This window comes from Galeopterus variegatus, unplaced genomic scaffold (genome assembly GCF_000696425.1).
Source record: "Galeopterus variegatus unplaced genomic scaffold, G_variegatus-3.0.2 Scaffold55, whole genome shotgun sequence".
Lineage (NCBI taxonomy): Eukaryota > Metazoa > Chordata > Mammalia > Dermoptera > Cynocephalidae > Galeopterus > Galeopterus variegatus.
Genome location: NW_007726166.1, coordinates 6,009 through 20,028, shown reverse-complemented (window position 1 = coordinate 20,028; position 14,020 = coordinate 6,009). Strand labels below are relative to the sequence as shown.

Here is a 14,020-nt window from a genome sequence, read left to right as displayed (position 1 = left end):
TTGGTGTTATCAGCACCGCACTCTACCGAGTGAGCCACGGGCCGGCCCTTATTTTTTTTTTTTTTTTTTTGTTTTTTTCGTGACCGGTAAGGGGATTGCAACCCTTGGTGTGGTGTCGCCCACACCACACTCAGCCAGTGAGCAAACCGGCCATCCCTATATAGGATCCGAACCCGTGGCCTTGGTGTTATCAGCACCGCACTCTACCGAGTGAGCCACGGGCCGGCCTTTCAGTGTGTTTCTGTCTTCTGCCAGGTGGTGGGGGCTGCCCATGGCTCTTGCCTAGGACCCTGTGCATGCTCTTACATCTGCCAGGTGGTGGGGTTACCCACAGATCCTCTAGTTTAATTTTTTGTTTTTACTTAAATAGCTTAAGTTTCTAGGAAGTAAATCTGAGTCAGGTGTCTTATAGGAATCAGATGAGACTATTATATCTACATAAAGAAAAATTTGATTTTTAAAAAAAATTTGTAAGAACAGCTGTTAAAACTTACATTTAATTTTAGTATGATTTAAAAAAATAAATCAATTGGGAAATGTTGAACTGTAAACAAAATATTCCATAAAAAGCATAGATGATGTTCAGAGCAACAACCAAATACATCATGAAGAACTGATTAGAAATTTACCTATTATCAATCCAAAAAGACTACACATTAATTCAAGTATTTGTCAGTCTTTCTAGATTACCTGACTGATGGAGTTTGTGTTCCTTATTCAGGAGACTCTGAGTCATACACTTCCATCAAGTGCTCATATTCAGGCCGGCATAACTTCGTATAGCATACATTATACGAAGTTATACAGACCGGTTCCCACTCACTGGCTGAGCGAGGCGCGGGAGCGACGCCGAGGGTTGCGATCCTGTTGCCGGTCCGGTACGGGGGCAACACTGAGGGTTGCGATCCGTTGCCGGACACGGAAAAAAGACAAAAGACAAAAGACAAAAGACAAAAGACAAAAGACAAAAGACAAAAGACAAAAGACAAAAGACAAAAGACAAAAGACAAAAGACAAAAGACAAAAGACAAAAGACAAAAGACAAAAGACAAAAGACAAAAGACAAAAGACAAAAGACAAAAGACAAAAGACAAAAGACAAAAGACAAAAGACAAAAGACAAAAGACAAAAGACAAAAGACAAAAGACAAAAGACAAAAGACAAAAGACAAAAGACAAAAGACAAAAGACAAAAGACAAAAGACAAAAGACAAAAGACAAAAGACAAAAGACAAAAGACAAAAGACAAAAGACAAAAGACAAAAGACAAAAGACAAAAGACAAAAGACAAAAGACAAAAGACAAAAGACAAAAGACAAAAAAAAAAAAAAAATCCTAACAGTTTTCAGAGAACCACACAAGATGATTCTAAAATACACACAATATAGGGCTGGCTGGTTAGCTCACTTGGGAGAGCATGATGCTGGTAACACCAAGGAAACGGGTTTGGATCCCTATACTGGCCAGCTGCAAAAAATAAAAAAATTAAAAAAATAATAATTAAATAAATAACATATAATATAACCTAGTTTCTATCTCTGAATAATAGAACCTATTTCACAGGCTATTTGTGAGGATTAGATGAGTTAATATATGTAAAGTGCTTGGAACAGTGTCTGGTACATACTAAACACTATAAACATGTTACTATTATTATTACTATTCAACGGACTCATTACCCTATTATGAGACAGGCTGCCTAATAAAAATGAGAGCAAACATTTATCAGGCACTTTTTGTTTTTAAAAAAAGATGACCGGTAAGGGGATCTTAACCCTTGACTTGGTGTTGTCAGCACCACGCTCAGCCAGTGAGCGAACCGGCCATCCCTATATGGGATCCGAACCCAGGGCCTTGGTGTTATCAGCACTGCACTCTCCCGAGTGAGCCACGGGCCGGCCCTATCAGGCACTTTTAATGTGTCAGGCATTGTTCTTTGGACCCCACATGCATTATCCTCATTAATCTTTTCAACAATCTCAGAAGTAAATAGTAGACATATGCACAAGTTCATGGAAGAGTAATCCGCTTCATTATACAAATCTTACTCAAGGCCATACAGTGAGGATTTTAATTTAACCTGTACTACAGCCAGATCTATTGTACTTGGTTGTTCTTGTGTTTATGCAAACACTTCACATTATGTCACAGAGTTAGGCTCTACTCTGAAGCAAAGGACAGTTTACAGTGGTAGGCCTTAGGGTGGTTCTTTTTTTTTTTAACGGCAATCCTGAGCTGAATTTCAATAGACCTAACTGGAGATACCATTGCAAGGGATCCACACTCAGGTTTCAACTCAAAGATTTATCCCAATACTCCTGTTTTCCAAGATGGCTCACACTTTGTTACAACCTCAACTATGCACATCATATCTTTTTTTTTTTTTTTAATCTGTGGGTTTGTCTCTTTATAACTAATCTGTGGGTTTGTCTCTTTATAACTTTATAAAAGTTCTCTTATCTCTAAAAACTTGCATTTTCAACTATTATGTACATTAAATTTGGAAGACTATAAAAAATATATACTTTGAGCCATGATCAAACAGACCCTATTATTTCATCTGATATTGCTGACTATCAAGTTAGAGTCCTACTTTTATTACTCCTAAGCTATTCTGATTGTGCCTCAAAGTTCTGGACATTAATGATTCCCAAATGTCCTCAGCAATATCTAACTTGGCAATCAATGCTCATGGAGTCTACAGACCTGAATTCAAAACCAACTCTATATCAGCTAAAACAAAAAACCCCCAAATCCCAAAAAACCCAATTCTACAAGCTGTGTTGACCTCACTGTAAATGCCACTTTCCAACTGTGAGTTTAAGTTACCTCTTCAATCATAAGGTACTAAAACTTATTCTACTTCCCTCAGAGTTGTTTTTTTTTTTTTTTTCCTCCCCCTTTTTTGTCTTTTTTCGTGACCGGCAACGGATCGCAACCCTCAGTGTCGCGCCCGCACCGGACCGGGACCGGCAACGGGATCGCAACCCTCGGTGTTGCGCCCGCACCTCGCTCAGCCAGTGAGTGGCTGGTCTGTATGTGGGATCCGAACCCTCGGCGGGAGCGCTACCGCGCTCCCAAGCAGCGCACTGAAGCAGTGCGCCACCGGGCCGGCCCCCCTCAGAGTTGTTTTAAGAACCAATGAGATGGTTCTTAAAGATTCTAAAGCAATATATATGTGTAAATTTATTATTAACTCTCTTTTTAAAAGTTATATACCATACGGGGCAAAGCAAAGTATTCTTAAGGATCATCCAGTACCATTTGTTTCCATGTTTACTTGAAGGCACAGACATAACAAAAAGCATAACACTGCTGGTTGAAGAAGAACTGGGAGAATGGGGATACATCCTACTCAGGCCTCTTACAACTCTGCCTCTCCTACAGAGTACTTAAGTTTGAAAACTACCAATTCCCTTATTTTATAGATACAGTAGCTGATGCAAAAACTCTGGCTTCCCTAAAATAATACTAATTTGTTACTGATTATGGAACTTATTAAAATCCCCTGGATCCCAGTCCAATATTCTTATATTCTTATAGGAAGGGAGTTAATAGAAAACAAAAAGACAAGGATGACTCCTAAGTTTCTGATTTGGACAAGCAAAGAGTATACAGTAGTGGTAAGTTATCCAGCTAGGCAATCAGAGAATACATGGCTATGTGAGAGAAGAATGTGGAACTTAAGTCACTGCTTAATACTTCTGTAGAGAATACTTATATAGGGATGTCCAGTAAGCACTTAATTAATAGCTCTACAACATCAAGAGGTCTGTATGAAGGAGTCATGGGCCCTAGATGGAGTAAGGTTGATCAAACAGCATTTATGAGGCGAAAAGGAAAGGGCCACCAAGGAGACTATCAGCAACACTAGTTATTTATGGGTCAATAATCTACAATGATGTTAACCAACAAAGGATGCTAAAATCTAATATTCCTCAGCCCATTCTACCAGGAATACTATCCTGCAAACTGAGTTCCAAGGAGAAAATGGTAGTGGTGTGCCATGCTCCAAAGAGAACTCACTGAATGTAGAGAACAGGAGATAACTTGTAATCTAGGTAAAAGCAGTTTCAGTTGAGTTGTTAGAGCAAAAGCCAGACCACAGTGATTTCAGAAGTAGGAAGTAAGAAAGTAAAAGACAGCAAATTTTTTTCTCTAGATAATAAGGTGAGCTCTTAGATATCTAATGTTTAATTTTGCCCCTTTTCTGTTTGATTAGAAATTTATAAATCTGGGCCGGCCGGTGGCTCACTCGGGAGAGTGCGGTGCTGATAACACCAAGGCCCCGGGTTCGGATCCCATATAGGGATGGCCGGTTCGCTCACTGGCTGAGCGTGGTGCTGACAACACCAAGTCAAGGGTTAAGATCCCCTTACCGGTCATCTTTAAAAAAAAAAAAAGATATGATGTAATCTGGGCCGGCCGGTGGCTCACTCGGGAGCGTGCGGTGCTGATAACACCAAGGCCCCGGGTTCGGATCCCATATAGGGATGGCCGGTTCGCTCACTGGCTGAGCGTGGTGCTGACAACACCAAGTCAAGGGTTAAGATCCCCTTACCGGTCATCTTTAAAAAAAAAAAAAGAAATTTATAAATCTGAAATTCCATTACTTTTAACAACTCTATAGCAAATATTACAAAACAATATCACAAATGACTGTTGAAATGAATGAACTATCTCCAGTAAGACATTTCCTGTTTACTAAAGTATCAGCCAATCAACATCAGCAGGCTACTTCTACCAAATGGTTTGTTGACAAGTTCCCTTACCCTTTTAATGATGCTCAAATACTAAATGACTTGGAGTAAAATGTTTCTTCATCTGAGCATACATTCAGTTCAAACAGTGATGTAAAATGTGATCAAAAGGATGGATTTATATCTGGTTCAAAAAGTCGAGAGTAATACATGGTTTACCCAACAGACCATGTATTAGAAATGTGACAATTTAAATGAAAACGAGTTTGGATTAAACACGAGGGAAACTAGTGTTGAGTCAAAATATCCTTTCATTATTACATACTGATTCTGTAGGTCACCCTTGGTGTCTTCTATGTTGTTTGTGGTCCTCACAAATTTAACATTGTAATCCCTTGTAAAATAAACTCAGCTCACTTAGCTTTTACAAAAATCAAAAGATCAAGACAATTCCATAATACATGAAAAATGAGACACATATTACCTACTGTGAAATACACAAATAACGAAGCACAACCTTCAAAATTAGGATTAGCACTGTGATCCCAAACACGGCACTGCCTGAGCATAAATCAGAAAATGTTTTAGGATGGGGGCCGTCCCATGGCTCATTTGGGAGAGTGTGGTGCTGATAACACCAAGGCCACGGGTTCGGATCCCTATATAGGGATGGCCAGTTGGCTCAATTTGGAGCGTGGTGCTGACAACACCAAGTCAAGGGTTAAGATTCCCTTACCGGTCATCTTTAAAAAAAAAAAAAAGAATGTTTTAGGATGCAAAATCTAACTTAAAATTGGAATAGTTCTTCTACATTAGTACCTCTTCCACTTACACATTTTTTCCACTTAGAAGGCTCATACATTATTTGTTGAATAAACATGCGTATTTTGTACTTTAGGTAAGCTGAAGTCAAATCAACTCAATTCTGCTCTTAAACTGTTCATTAGGAAAATACCCATATTAATAATACTAGAACTAGTCAATTCTCAAGTACTTAGAAGAGAGAATCTATCCATTGCCTCTCCTTCCCTCAGCTAGTTTTCTCTGTGGCATTAAAAAGCTTTTTAAAAGAATGGACATTCCAGATCTCAAAACCTTTATTTCTTTCATCTAACCCAGTGGTGAGGTCAAAAGATGAGCAGGGGGCCGGCCCGGTGGCGCACTGCTACAGTGCGCCACTTGGGAAGTGTGGAGGCGCTCCCGCCGAGGGTTCAGATCCCACATACAGACCGGCCGCTCACTGGCTGAGCGGGGTGCGGGGGCAGCACCGAGGGTTGCGATCCCGTTGCCGGTCACGAAAAAAGACAAAAAAGGAAAAAAAAAAAAAAAAAAGATGAGCAGGAGATAGAAGAAGAATGGAAAGAGAACAAGATTAGGGGGTGAAGCACTCAGCCAGTTCAGCAACTGAAAGAAAAAGTAGGGAGAGCAAAGTGAGTGATGAGGTGGGCAGAGAACAGTACATTCAGAGCTCCTAGTCCAGGTTAGGGATTTGGGATTTTAAAACAAAACAAAATAAGTATAGGGCTGAAAGTCAAATCTACATATTGGTGTTAATTCTGATAACAACTTGGCTAAACATTGAAACTACCAATTTCACAAAGATCTCTTGTTCTTATTGGCTTGGGGATCTCCTGCTCTTACAGTGGATGCTTAAAAAGCATGAAACTTTAAAACACTGTAACACAAATGAGGCAATTCTGCAAACTTCACAAAGCTGTCAGGCTAAAATAACTTTTCTAACCTCCATTTCATTGTTTTATTTAAAAAATAGTATACTAGGGCCAGTTCGTGGCTCACTCAGGAGAATGTGGTGCAGATAACACCAAGGCCAGAGGTTCAGATTCCTATATAGGGATGGCCGATTAGCTCACTTGGGAGAGCGTGGTGCTGACAACACCAAGTCCCGGTCATCTTAAAAATAAAAATAAATAAATAAATAAATAAAATAATAGTATATTAATCTAATGTAAACAATCCACCTGTCAAGGAAGGAAAGAGGTACAAACACTTCAAACTACATAATTTGAAGGAACATTATGAAAATTAAAATGAGATATTCATGCTGGAAAGACAAGTTAAGACTTCTAATACTTCTAAAACAATTAGAAAAACCTGTGAGTTTATACAAATTTGGATCGAAGGTAATAATCAATTATAAAGGATCACATAGCTATTCACGCTGGCAGCTGATGAATTCTGAAATCCAATAGAGTAAAAAGGTGAAAGTGCAAGCAAATTTCAAAACATGCACTCTTAGCACTGTCCTTCAGCCATGACATCAAAAGATGTGCCTACATTTGGGGAAGTGATTAATCTGAAGTTTAGTCTTAAACCCTGACACATTTAAGTCTCAAAATTTAAACAGAGATGGAGTGCTATAACTAATTGATCAAGATCAATTATCTGCCTGGCAGTTTACTAATTTATCAATATAGTGACATTTCTTGCTGTGAAAATAACTACAAAATGAAGACACTATTATTTATTAAAATTGCAACAATAATCAACTCAATGACATGTTTATAATAAACCTTAACTGCATGCTAACTTAACTATCACTAAATATTTCTTGATTTTGAGCAAACCTTGAGGTTTGCTCCTAGGGAATGCCTACAGGGGATCCTAGACGGAGAAGCTATCGTTTCCACCAATACTCCAAATCCACCCTTGTCAGTAATAATCCCTATCCTCTAACTTCATCCAAAACGTTTAAAAAATTTATCCGAGCATAATTTATGGGAAAATTGTGTGTACATGTATACCAACCCCACCAGACCCCTAAAGACTTTGAGAGCAGAAACCACCTTAATTCATCTTTACATTCCAAATGCCTAACAGTTGGTAGGTATTCAAAATCTGTTGGCTAAAATGAGATTTGGCACACCAAATTAAAACTTTTCTTTTTCCTCCTTCATAAGAAAATCTTCTTTAAAGACCCAGGTAAGCAAATGAAAAACAGTGCTTTATCACACAATCCTTCAGCAAAAAGCCATTCTTATTCTTGAGCATTTCCAGTGAGAACAATCTGCTTCCCAATTTCTCATTATGCCCTAAATATTGCTGGATTTTCATACGAATTACTTATATAAACAAGACATTCTGGGCTGTCAGGTTAGCTCAGCTGGTTAGAGCATGGTGTTATAACACCAAGGTCAAGGATTCAGATCCCTGTACTGGCCAGCTTTGGCACCCCCCACCCCCACCCCACCCCCCAAAACCCCAAGACATTCTGTGTGATAGCATATAGGGTGCTTTTTATTCGTATTTTAATCTTCGCTCCCATATTCTTATACTCCTAAAAAAATCACTGGGTGGATAATGTATAAACTAACTGTGCCATAAAGGTTACTTAAGACTATTCTCCGAACTCCATCTATTCTACTATATATCTGTTAAAACAAAACAAACAAGGGGCCGGCCCGTGGCTCACTCGGTAGAGTGCGGTGCTGATAACACCAAGGCCATGGGTTCGGATCCCATATAGGGATGGCCGGTTTGCTCACTGGGTGAGCATGGTGCTGACAACACCAAGTCAAGGGTTAAGATCCCCTTACCAGTCATCTTTTTAAAAACAAACAAACAAACAAACAAAAAACCCTACAAAACTGCTTTCCTTTTGGTATATTTAGCAGTAAAGTTAAAAAGTTAACAATGAGCACACACTATGTAGCAGCAAGCACTGTCCTCAGCATTTTATAAATTATCATTTATTCTTCACCACAACCCTATAAGGTAGGTACTACAGGTGAGGAAGCTGAGACACAGGTTAAGTAACTGGCTCACAGTTAATAAATGCAAGTTGGGGATCTGTACCTTAGTAGTCTGACTCCAAAATCCATTTTCTTAATCAGTTTTTTTTTTTTTTTCCCAATAGTGTTACTATCTCTCTCTCACTCAACAAAATTACTCCTAACTGCCCTTTGGGGCACTTATAAAAAAGAAGCTAAGTCTAAAACCAAATTACGTCCAAATTGCTCAGAAGAGTCTTTAACACCTCAATCAGTATTTACATTCAAACTTTTTTTGAGAACTGAGTAATAAAAAAATTCCCATTAAAATTTCAGGACACTACTATACTTCACCTACAAAATTCAATGTTTTAAAAATTCTACTTTGGTATAATTTGTTTCACTTGCCCATTAATTTCACTAATGTTTGCCACACTAGAAAAATTCAACTTCAGAAATCCTCAAAGGAGGAAACCCTAAAAAATTTGGACACACACACAAAAGCATGTCTTACTTTTCCATTAATTGTTGGTTGTATGAATTGGCAGAATAACTCCTGAACTGTTTTCATAAATATAGCAGGAAGAAATATTTTACACTCCCACTTGTATCTGCAACATTCTTCCTACTCTTTTTTCCCTTTCCTATTTTACCACTTAATGTGCCTACAAACACCACTATGCACTAATTTTCAACTGTTTCAATTTTTTCCTTTTTATGAATGCTGGACATACCCATACATTTCCTACCTCTGCAACGGAATGTGAACTCCTGCTGGAAAAGGGCACCTATACTGTAACACACAATATTTGCAACTTAACAAAAAAAGTTACTGTATCTCACTATCAAGCACAGACAACCTTCTTTAAGTCCTAAAAAATGAATTTACAAGGCCCTGAGAATAAGTAATTGCCAGAGAAGTTTAAAGCACTTGATAAAGTATTTTGCAACGTAACACCTCACTAGACCAAGGAGCTGCATCTGAAGGACTGAAAAAGCAGAACTCTAAGGTAAACATTCACGCCTAAAAAATAAAATTAACACATAATATCATAGGTTTAAGAGCTGAAAAAGGAATGACCTCCATGAAAATGTTGTGGTTAGGATGACAAATCACTAACATACACAATGATATTTTAAGAAAGTAAAGGTGACATTTAAAAAATCCTTACCACTTCTCTACTGTGTACGTTAATCTAGTGGTCAAAATGCAGGTATACTTTATACACTATCTCTCTGTGCCTCTGAAAAACCAACCAACAAAAAAAGGCATAAAACCCAAGCCAATCCTGACACACACTGACCCCTACTGGGTCACAAAACTGTACCAAGACCAGAAGGATCTTTACCCTACTTAATTATGCCAGATCCTAAACCCGTCTTTCCAGAGTCTGTTTTTTTTCTTTTTGTCTTTTTTTGTGACCGGTAACGGGATCACAACCCTCAGTGTCGTGCCTGTACCGCGACCGGCAACGGGATTGCAACCCTCGGTGTCACGCCCACACCGCGCTCAACCAGTGAGCGGACTGGCCTCTATATGGGATCCAAACCCTCGGTGGGAGCGCCGCCGCGCTCTCAAGCGCCGCACTCTACCGAGTGCGCCACCGGGCCGGCCCTCCAGAGTCTGTTCTTTAAGTGCATATAGCATTAAGGGTTTACAAAGCAATGACAGACCATGTTCACTGAGCGATGAAGGCAACATATCATCCTTATTTCCATCTCTCGGATAATCAAAAACAGGATCAAGAAATATTTTCAGGACTTAACCTGTTAGGAACTTTTCTGGTCTCCTGGTCAACAATTTTATCAATACATTTTTACTAATAGCTTTTATGATCTTTTTTGGAGGGAGAAGCGGTAAGACAAAAAATCATTTCATTTGTCAAATGTTGTTTTGAGGGTCAGGACCATGGCGCACTTGGGAGAGTGTGGTGCCGATAACACCAAGGCCACGGGTTCGGATCCCTATATAGGAATGGCCGGTTTGCTCACTTGGGAGAGTGTGCTGCTGAATACACCAAGGCAAGGGTTAAGATCCCCTTACTGGTCATCTTTAAAGAAAAACAAACAAAAAAAACCAATGTTGTTTTGCCCTAACCATACCAAACTATGTAAAATTTTCAATGGCTCAAATGCAAATATTGAAAAAAAAACATAAAGGTGCAAAGGCAAAAAATATATCGTTTCCTCCCTCATTCCAACACATAAAAAGAACTTAATTCAAGTGATCTGAATGAACCTGGAAATTTTTAAGAAGAATATCTGAGTATTAAATAAATGAGCCATTTTTATTCTGCATCAGAGCCTAACCTTAGAAATTCAGAAGCTGGGGATGGCTGGAGCATGGTGCTGAAAACACCAAGATCCAGGGTTCGATCCCTGTACCAGCCAGCTGCCAAAAAAAAAAAAAAAGATTTAAAAAAAAAATTTCAGAAGTTGGGATTTAAATACTCATTTGTTTTGTAATGCTTTAGCATGTCAACCCACTGGATTACAGTTTTCTTTCATACAAAGCTGACACACTCAAACACTCTTGGTACACATACTTACACTACAAAGTCTGCAAGTCTAAATCACTTAAAAGTTTCGGGGGTCTACAATGTTTGGCTCATTTTGAGCAGTTCTAGATAAAAATCATAAGCAAATACAAAGGAATAACTTGTACATTTGCAAAATATCCAAGTGACAACTCTACAGTCAAGCTGTAGAAGTTAAGTGCCTCCATTAAAAGTTGCCTGTAAACTTAATATTAAAGTGTAATGGTGCCTAAATGGAAGTAAGTTCAGAGGGACAGTATTTTCTTTATACTCACTTCTCCCCCCACAAAGTGCAAACTCGTTACAATTAAAAACTGTATACCAAAAAATTCCTAGAGTAGAATCTTGATGAGATATTGGGGCGGGGCGGGGGGGGGGAATCAACCCTCACAACAAAATTTAGACAAAAATAACCAAGATAAACTCTAGTTCTATAAATTAATGAATTAATCTCAATGTTGAGGGTTTTTTAATTATAAAAACCCACTTGATACATTTAGGATTCATAGTTATTCAAAGATATCTCAAGCAGCAAAACAGTTTTCATGTATTAAACAGATGAGACACTGGTAAAATAAGTTAGCCAAAGTTACATAAGTTAGTCAAGTACACAGATCAGATACAGAAAATGCAGTAGTGCACCTGAACAGAAGTGTTTGAACAACAGAGCTACAAGATTAAGGTGCTCAAATCAGGACTCATCTAGATAAAGTATATAAAAAAAAGTTTTCCCTACAATATTCCAAGTCACTGGCTAACTCAAATGTAAATCCATTACCACAATATACAAAAACTTTAAAAAAGCTCAAAAATCTACAGGGGAATATGCTTCTAAAGATGATCTAAAAAATCCTTTTGAATGACACTTTAGTAATGCAAAGGAATACAATAATGTGTGTGCATGTGTATGAATTTTGAAGAAAAAGCTAAAATAAATCCCTGAAGACTACAGAAACTTCAAGGAATAGGAACAGTTCAAAATTCAGGCACAGCCAATGTTACAACTCTTTGGTAGAGTAACTGCAAGATTCCTACTTAATTTTTGCAGGTTAATCGAAACTCATGATACATCTTTTTTATAAGAGCAAAGAATTCAAAGCATTTACTATATCCTCCCATCTTCACCCTCTGAAATGAGGCCTACTTAGAAACATGCTGTAGAAGTTCTCTACAAACTCAAATAGTACATTTAACTCCATTAATTCACTCTCACTGGCAGATGGAGGGATGACGTTGAGCTTGCTCTCAGGGAGTTAAAGAGATGCTCCTTAGGAAGGGGAAACATCTTGTGGACTGTCAGATGGCCAGCCATTCTTCCTCTTCATTATCCTGGAATCTCAAACAACTAAGACAGCAGAAGAGAAGGTCGATGGCCATCAGGGTAACACAAACTAACTAACTGTACGAAGGGAAAGAAAAGGATGGAGAAGTCCCCCTGAATTTCTCCTGACAAAGGGGCTAGTCCACAAGTGAGTGAAGTAAAAGAATTCGTAGAGCTTTTAAACTGAAATCTTGATCTCCTAATACGTTTAAAGTGTAAAAAGACAAAAACACACACAAACACAAAACATAATGTACATTTTAAACTTCTGTACAATTGGTTTGTTTGCAGTCCATGATTAGGACTCTTTCAACTTCTCACCTTGATTTCCAGGTACATAACTCCACAAAATCGTTTATCTTTTTTCTTTCCCCCCAGATGAGAAAGTGACTACAAACTGCAAAGAAAATGCCTCTGCTCTTCCAACCTGAAAACTCAGAGTTTCAGACATTTTGGTCTTACACCAAACTAGGAGATGTAAAATGAACTGCGCTCCGTATTGATTCTTAAAGCAAATAAGGAAAAAAAAAAAAAAAAAGCTAAGAATGGTAGGTAAGTTAAAATAATGTGGTTAAACTTCACGTGAAACCTGAAACCCTGGATCTCACACATACAAATAAAACCAAGATTTTTTACACTCTATTCATCAACAGAAAATCTTGTGCAAGGGAGAGTAAACCTTGAAAAGGAAGAGTGAAAAGTAGAGGAAACAAAATAAGTGCAATTAAGAGAAAGGATTCGCAATTCCCCATTTACCAAAGCAACAAAAAATTGAAACTAAAATTGCATAAAAGCCCTTACAGAAAAATGCATTGACATTTCCAAAACTAAACTGCATGGGAACAATAATAAAGGCCATTTCTATACAGCACCCACTTACAAGCTATAATTCCAGAACACACATCGATGTGACAGTGTTGCAACAAATGTTATCAGGAGGCAAAGAAAATGGTTGGGCTATTGGACGTCTTCGACCAGCTCATTCAAACACCTTTAAAATTAATTAAGGGGCAGGGAGCTAGGAAGAGAAAAGAAAAAAATATGGAAGAATAAAGGTGCACCGAGCAGAAAAGATTAAGAGGAACGTGGAAGGCCGAGGGGCTCCCGAGACTAACCTGTGCCATCGCTGGCCGACGCCGAGAGGGCCGGAGATGAGAGTTTAGGCCGCTTGGCTGAAGGCGGCCCCGGTTCCACCACATTCTCGGCCATTTTTAATTCTTTCGGAGATACAGGCGAAGAAAATGAGAATCCGCAGAAAATTTCTTCTTCGGCCCGGGGTCCCCGCCCCGCTCCCGGAGGTGGGCTTGGGGGCTCCGCCGGCCCCCGAGGGGGTGGGGGAAGTTCCTTTTTCTCTTGGCCGGGCCGCTGTGGCTGGAGAGGGATGCGGACTCGATAGGAAAGGTAGGGGCAAGTGCGAGGGGCCGGGCCTGGACCCAGGAGCACGAATCCACCGAGCGCGTCCGCTGCGGCGAATTCCCGAGAACTCGCGGCTCTAGAGGCGCCGTCCCCGGCCCGCCACGGCCGGCCCCTGCCCAGCCGAGGTCTTTCGAAGCTCCGCCGCCATCAGCCTCTTCCTCCTCGGCGCTGTCCTCCTCCTTCTCATCGCCACAAGGAGGCGGGGGCGAAAATGGGGGAGAGGAGGAGGCGACGAGAGACACTCACCTCCTCCCGGTGCCCCCTCCCGGGCCTGCGCCCCCACCCTCCGAATCCTCCTCCTGCCGCCGCGCTCCGCGCT

At 39.6% G+C, this 14,020-nt stretch overlaps 1 protein-coding gene across 1 annotated transcript in view; it reads right to left on the bottom strand.

Annotated features, from left to right (window-relative positions):
- Window positions 1-13,494, bottom strand: part of EP300 (E1A binding protein p300) — a 78,847-nt gene extending 65,353 nt beyond the window's left edge. Inside the window, exon 1 of the mRNA XM_008574437.1 lies at window positions 13,401-13,494. Within this exon, the coding sequence (XP_008572659.1) occupies window positions 13,401-13,494 (94 nt within the window). The remainder of the gene's footprint in view (window positions 1-13,400) is intronic.
- Between the last annotated feature and the right edge of the window lie 526 nt (window positions 13,495-14,020).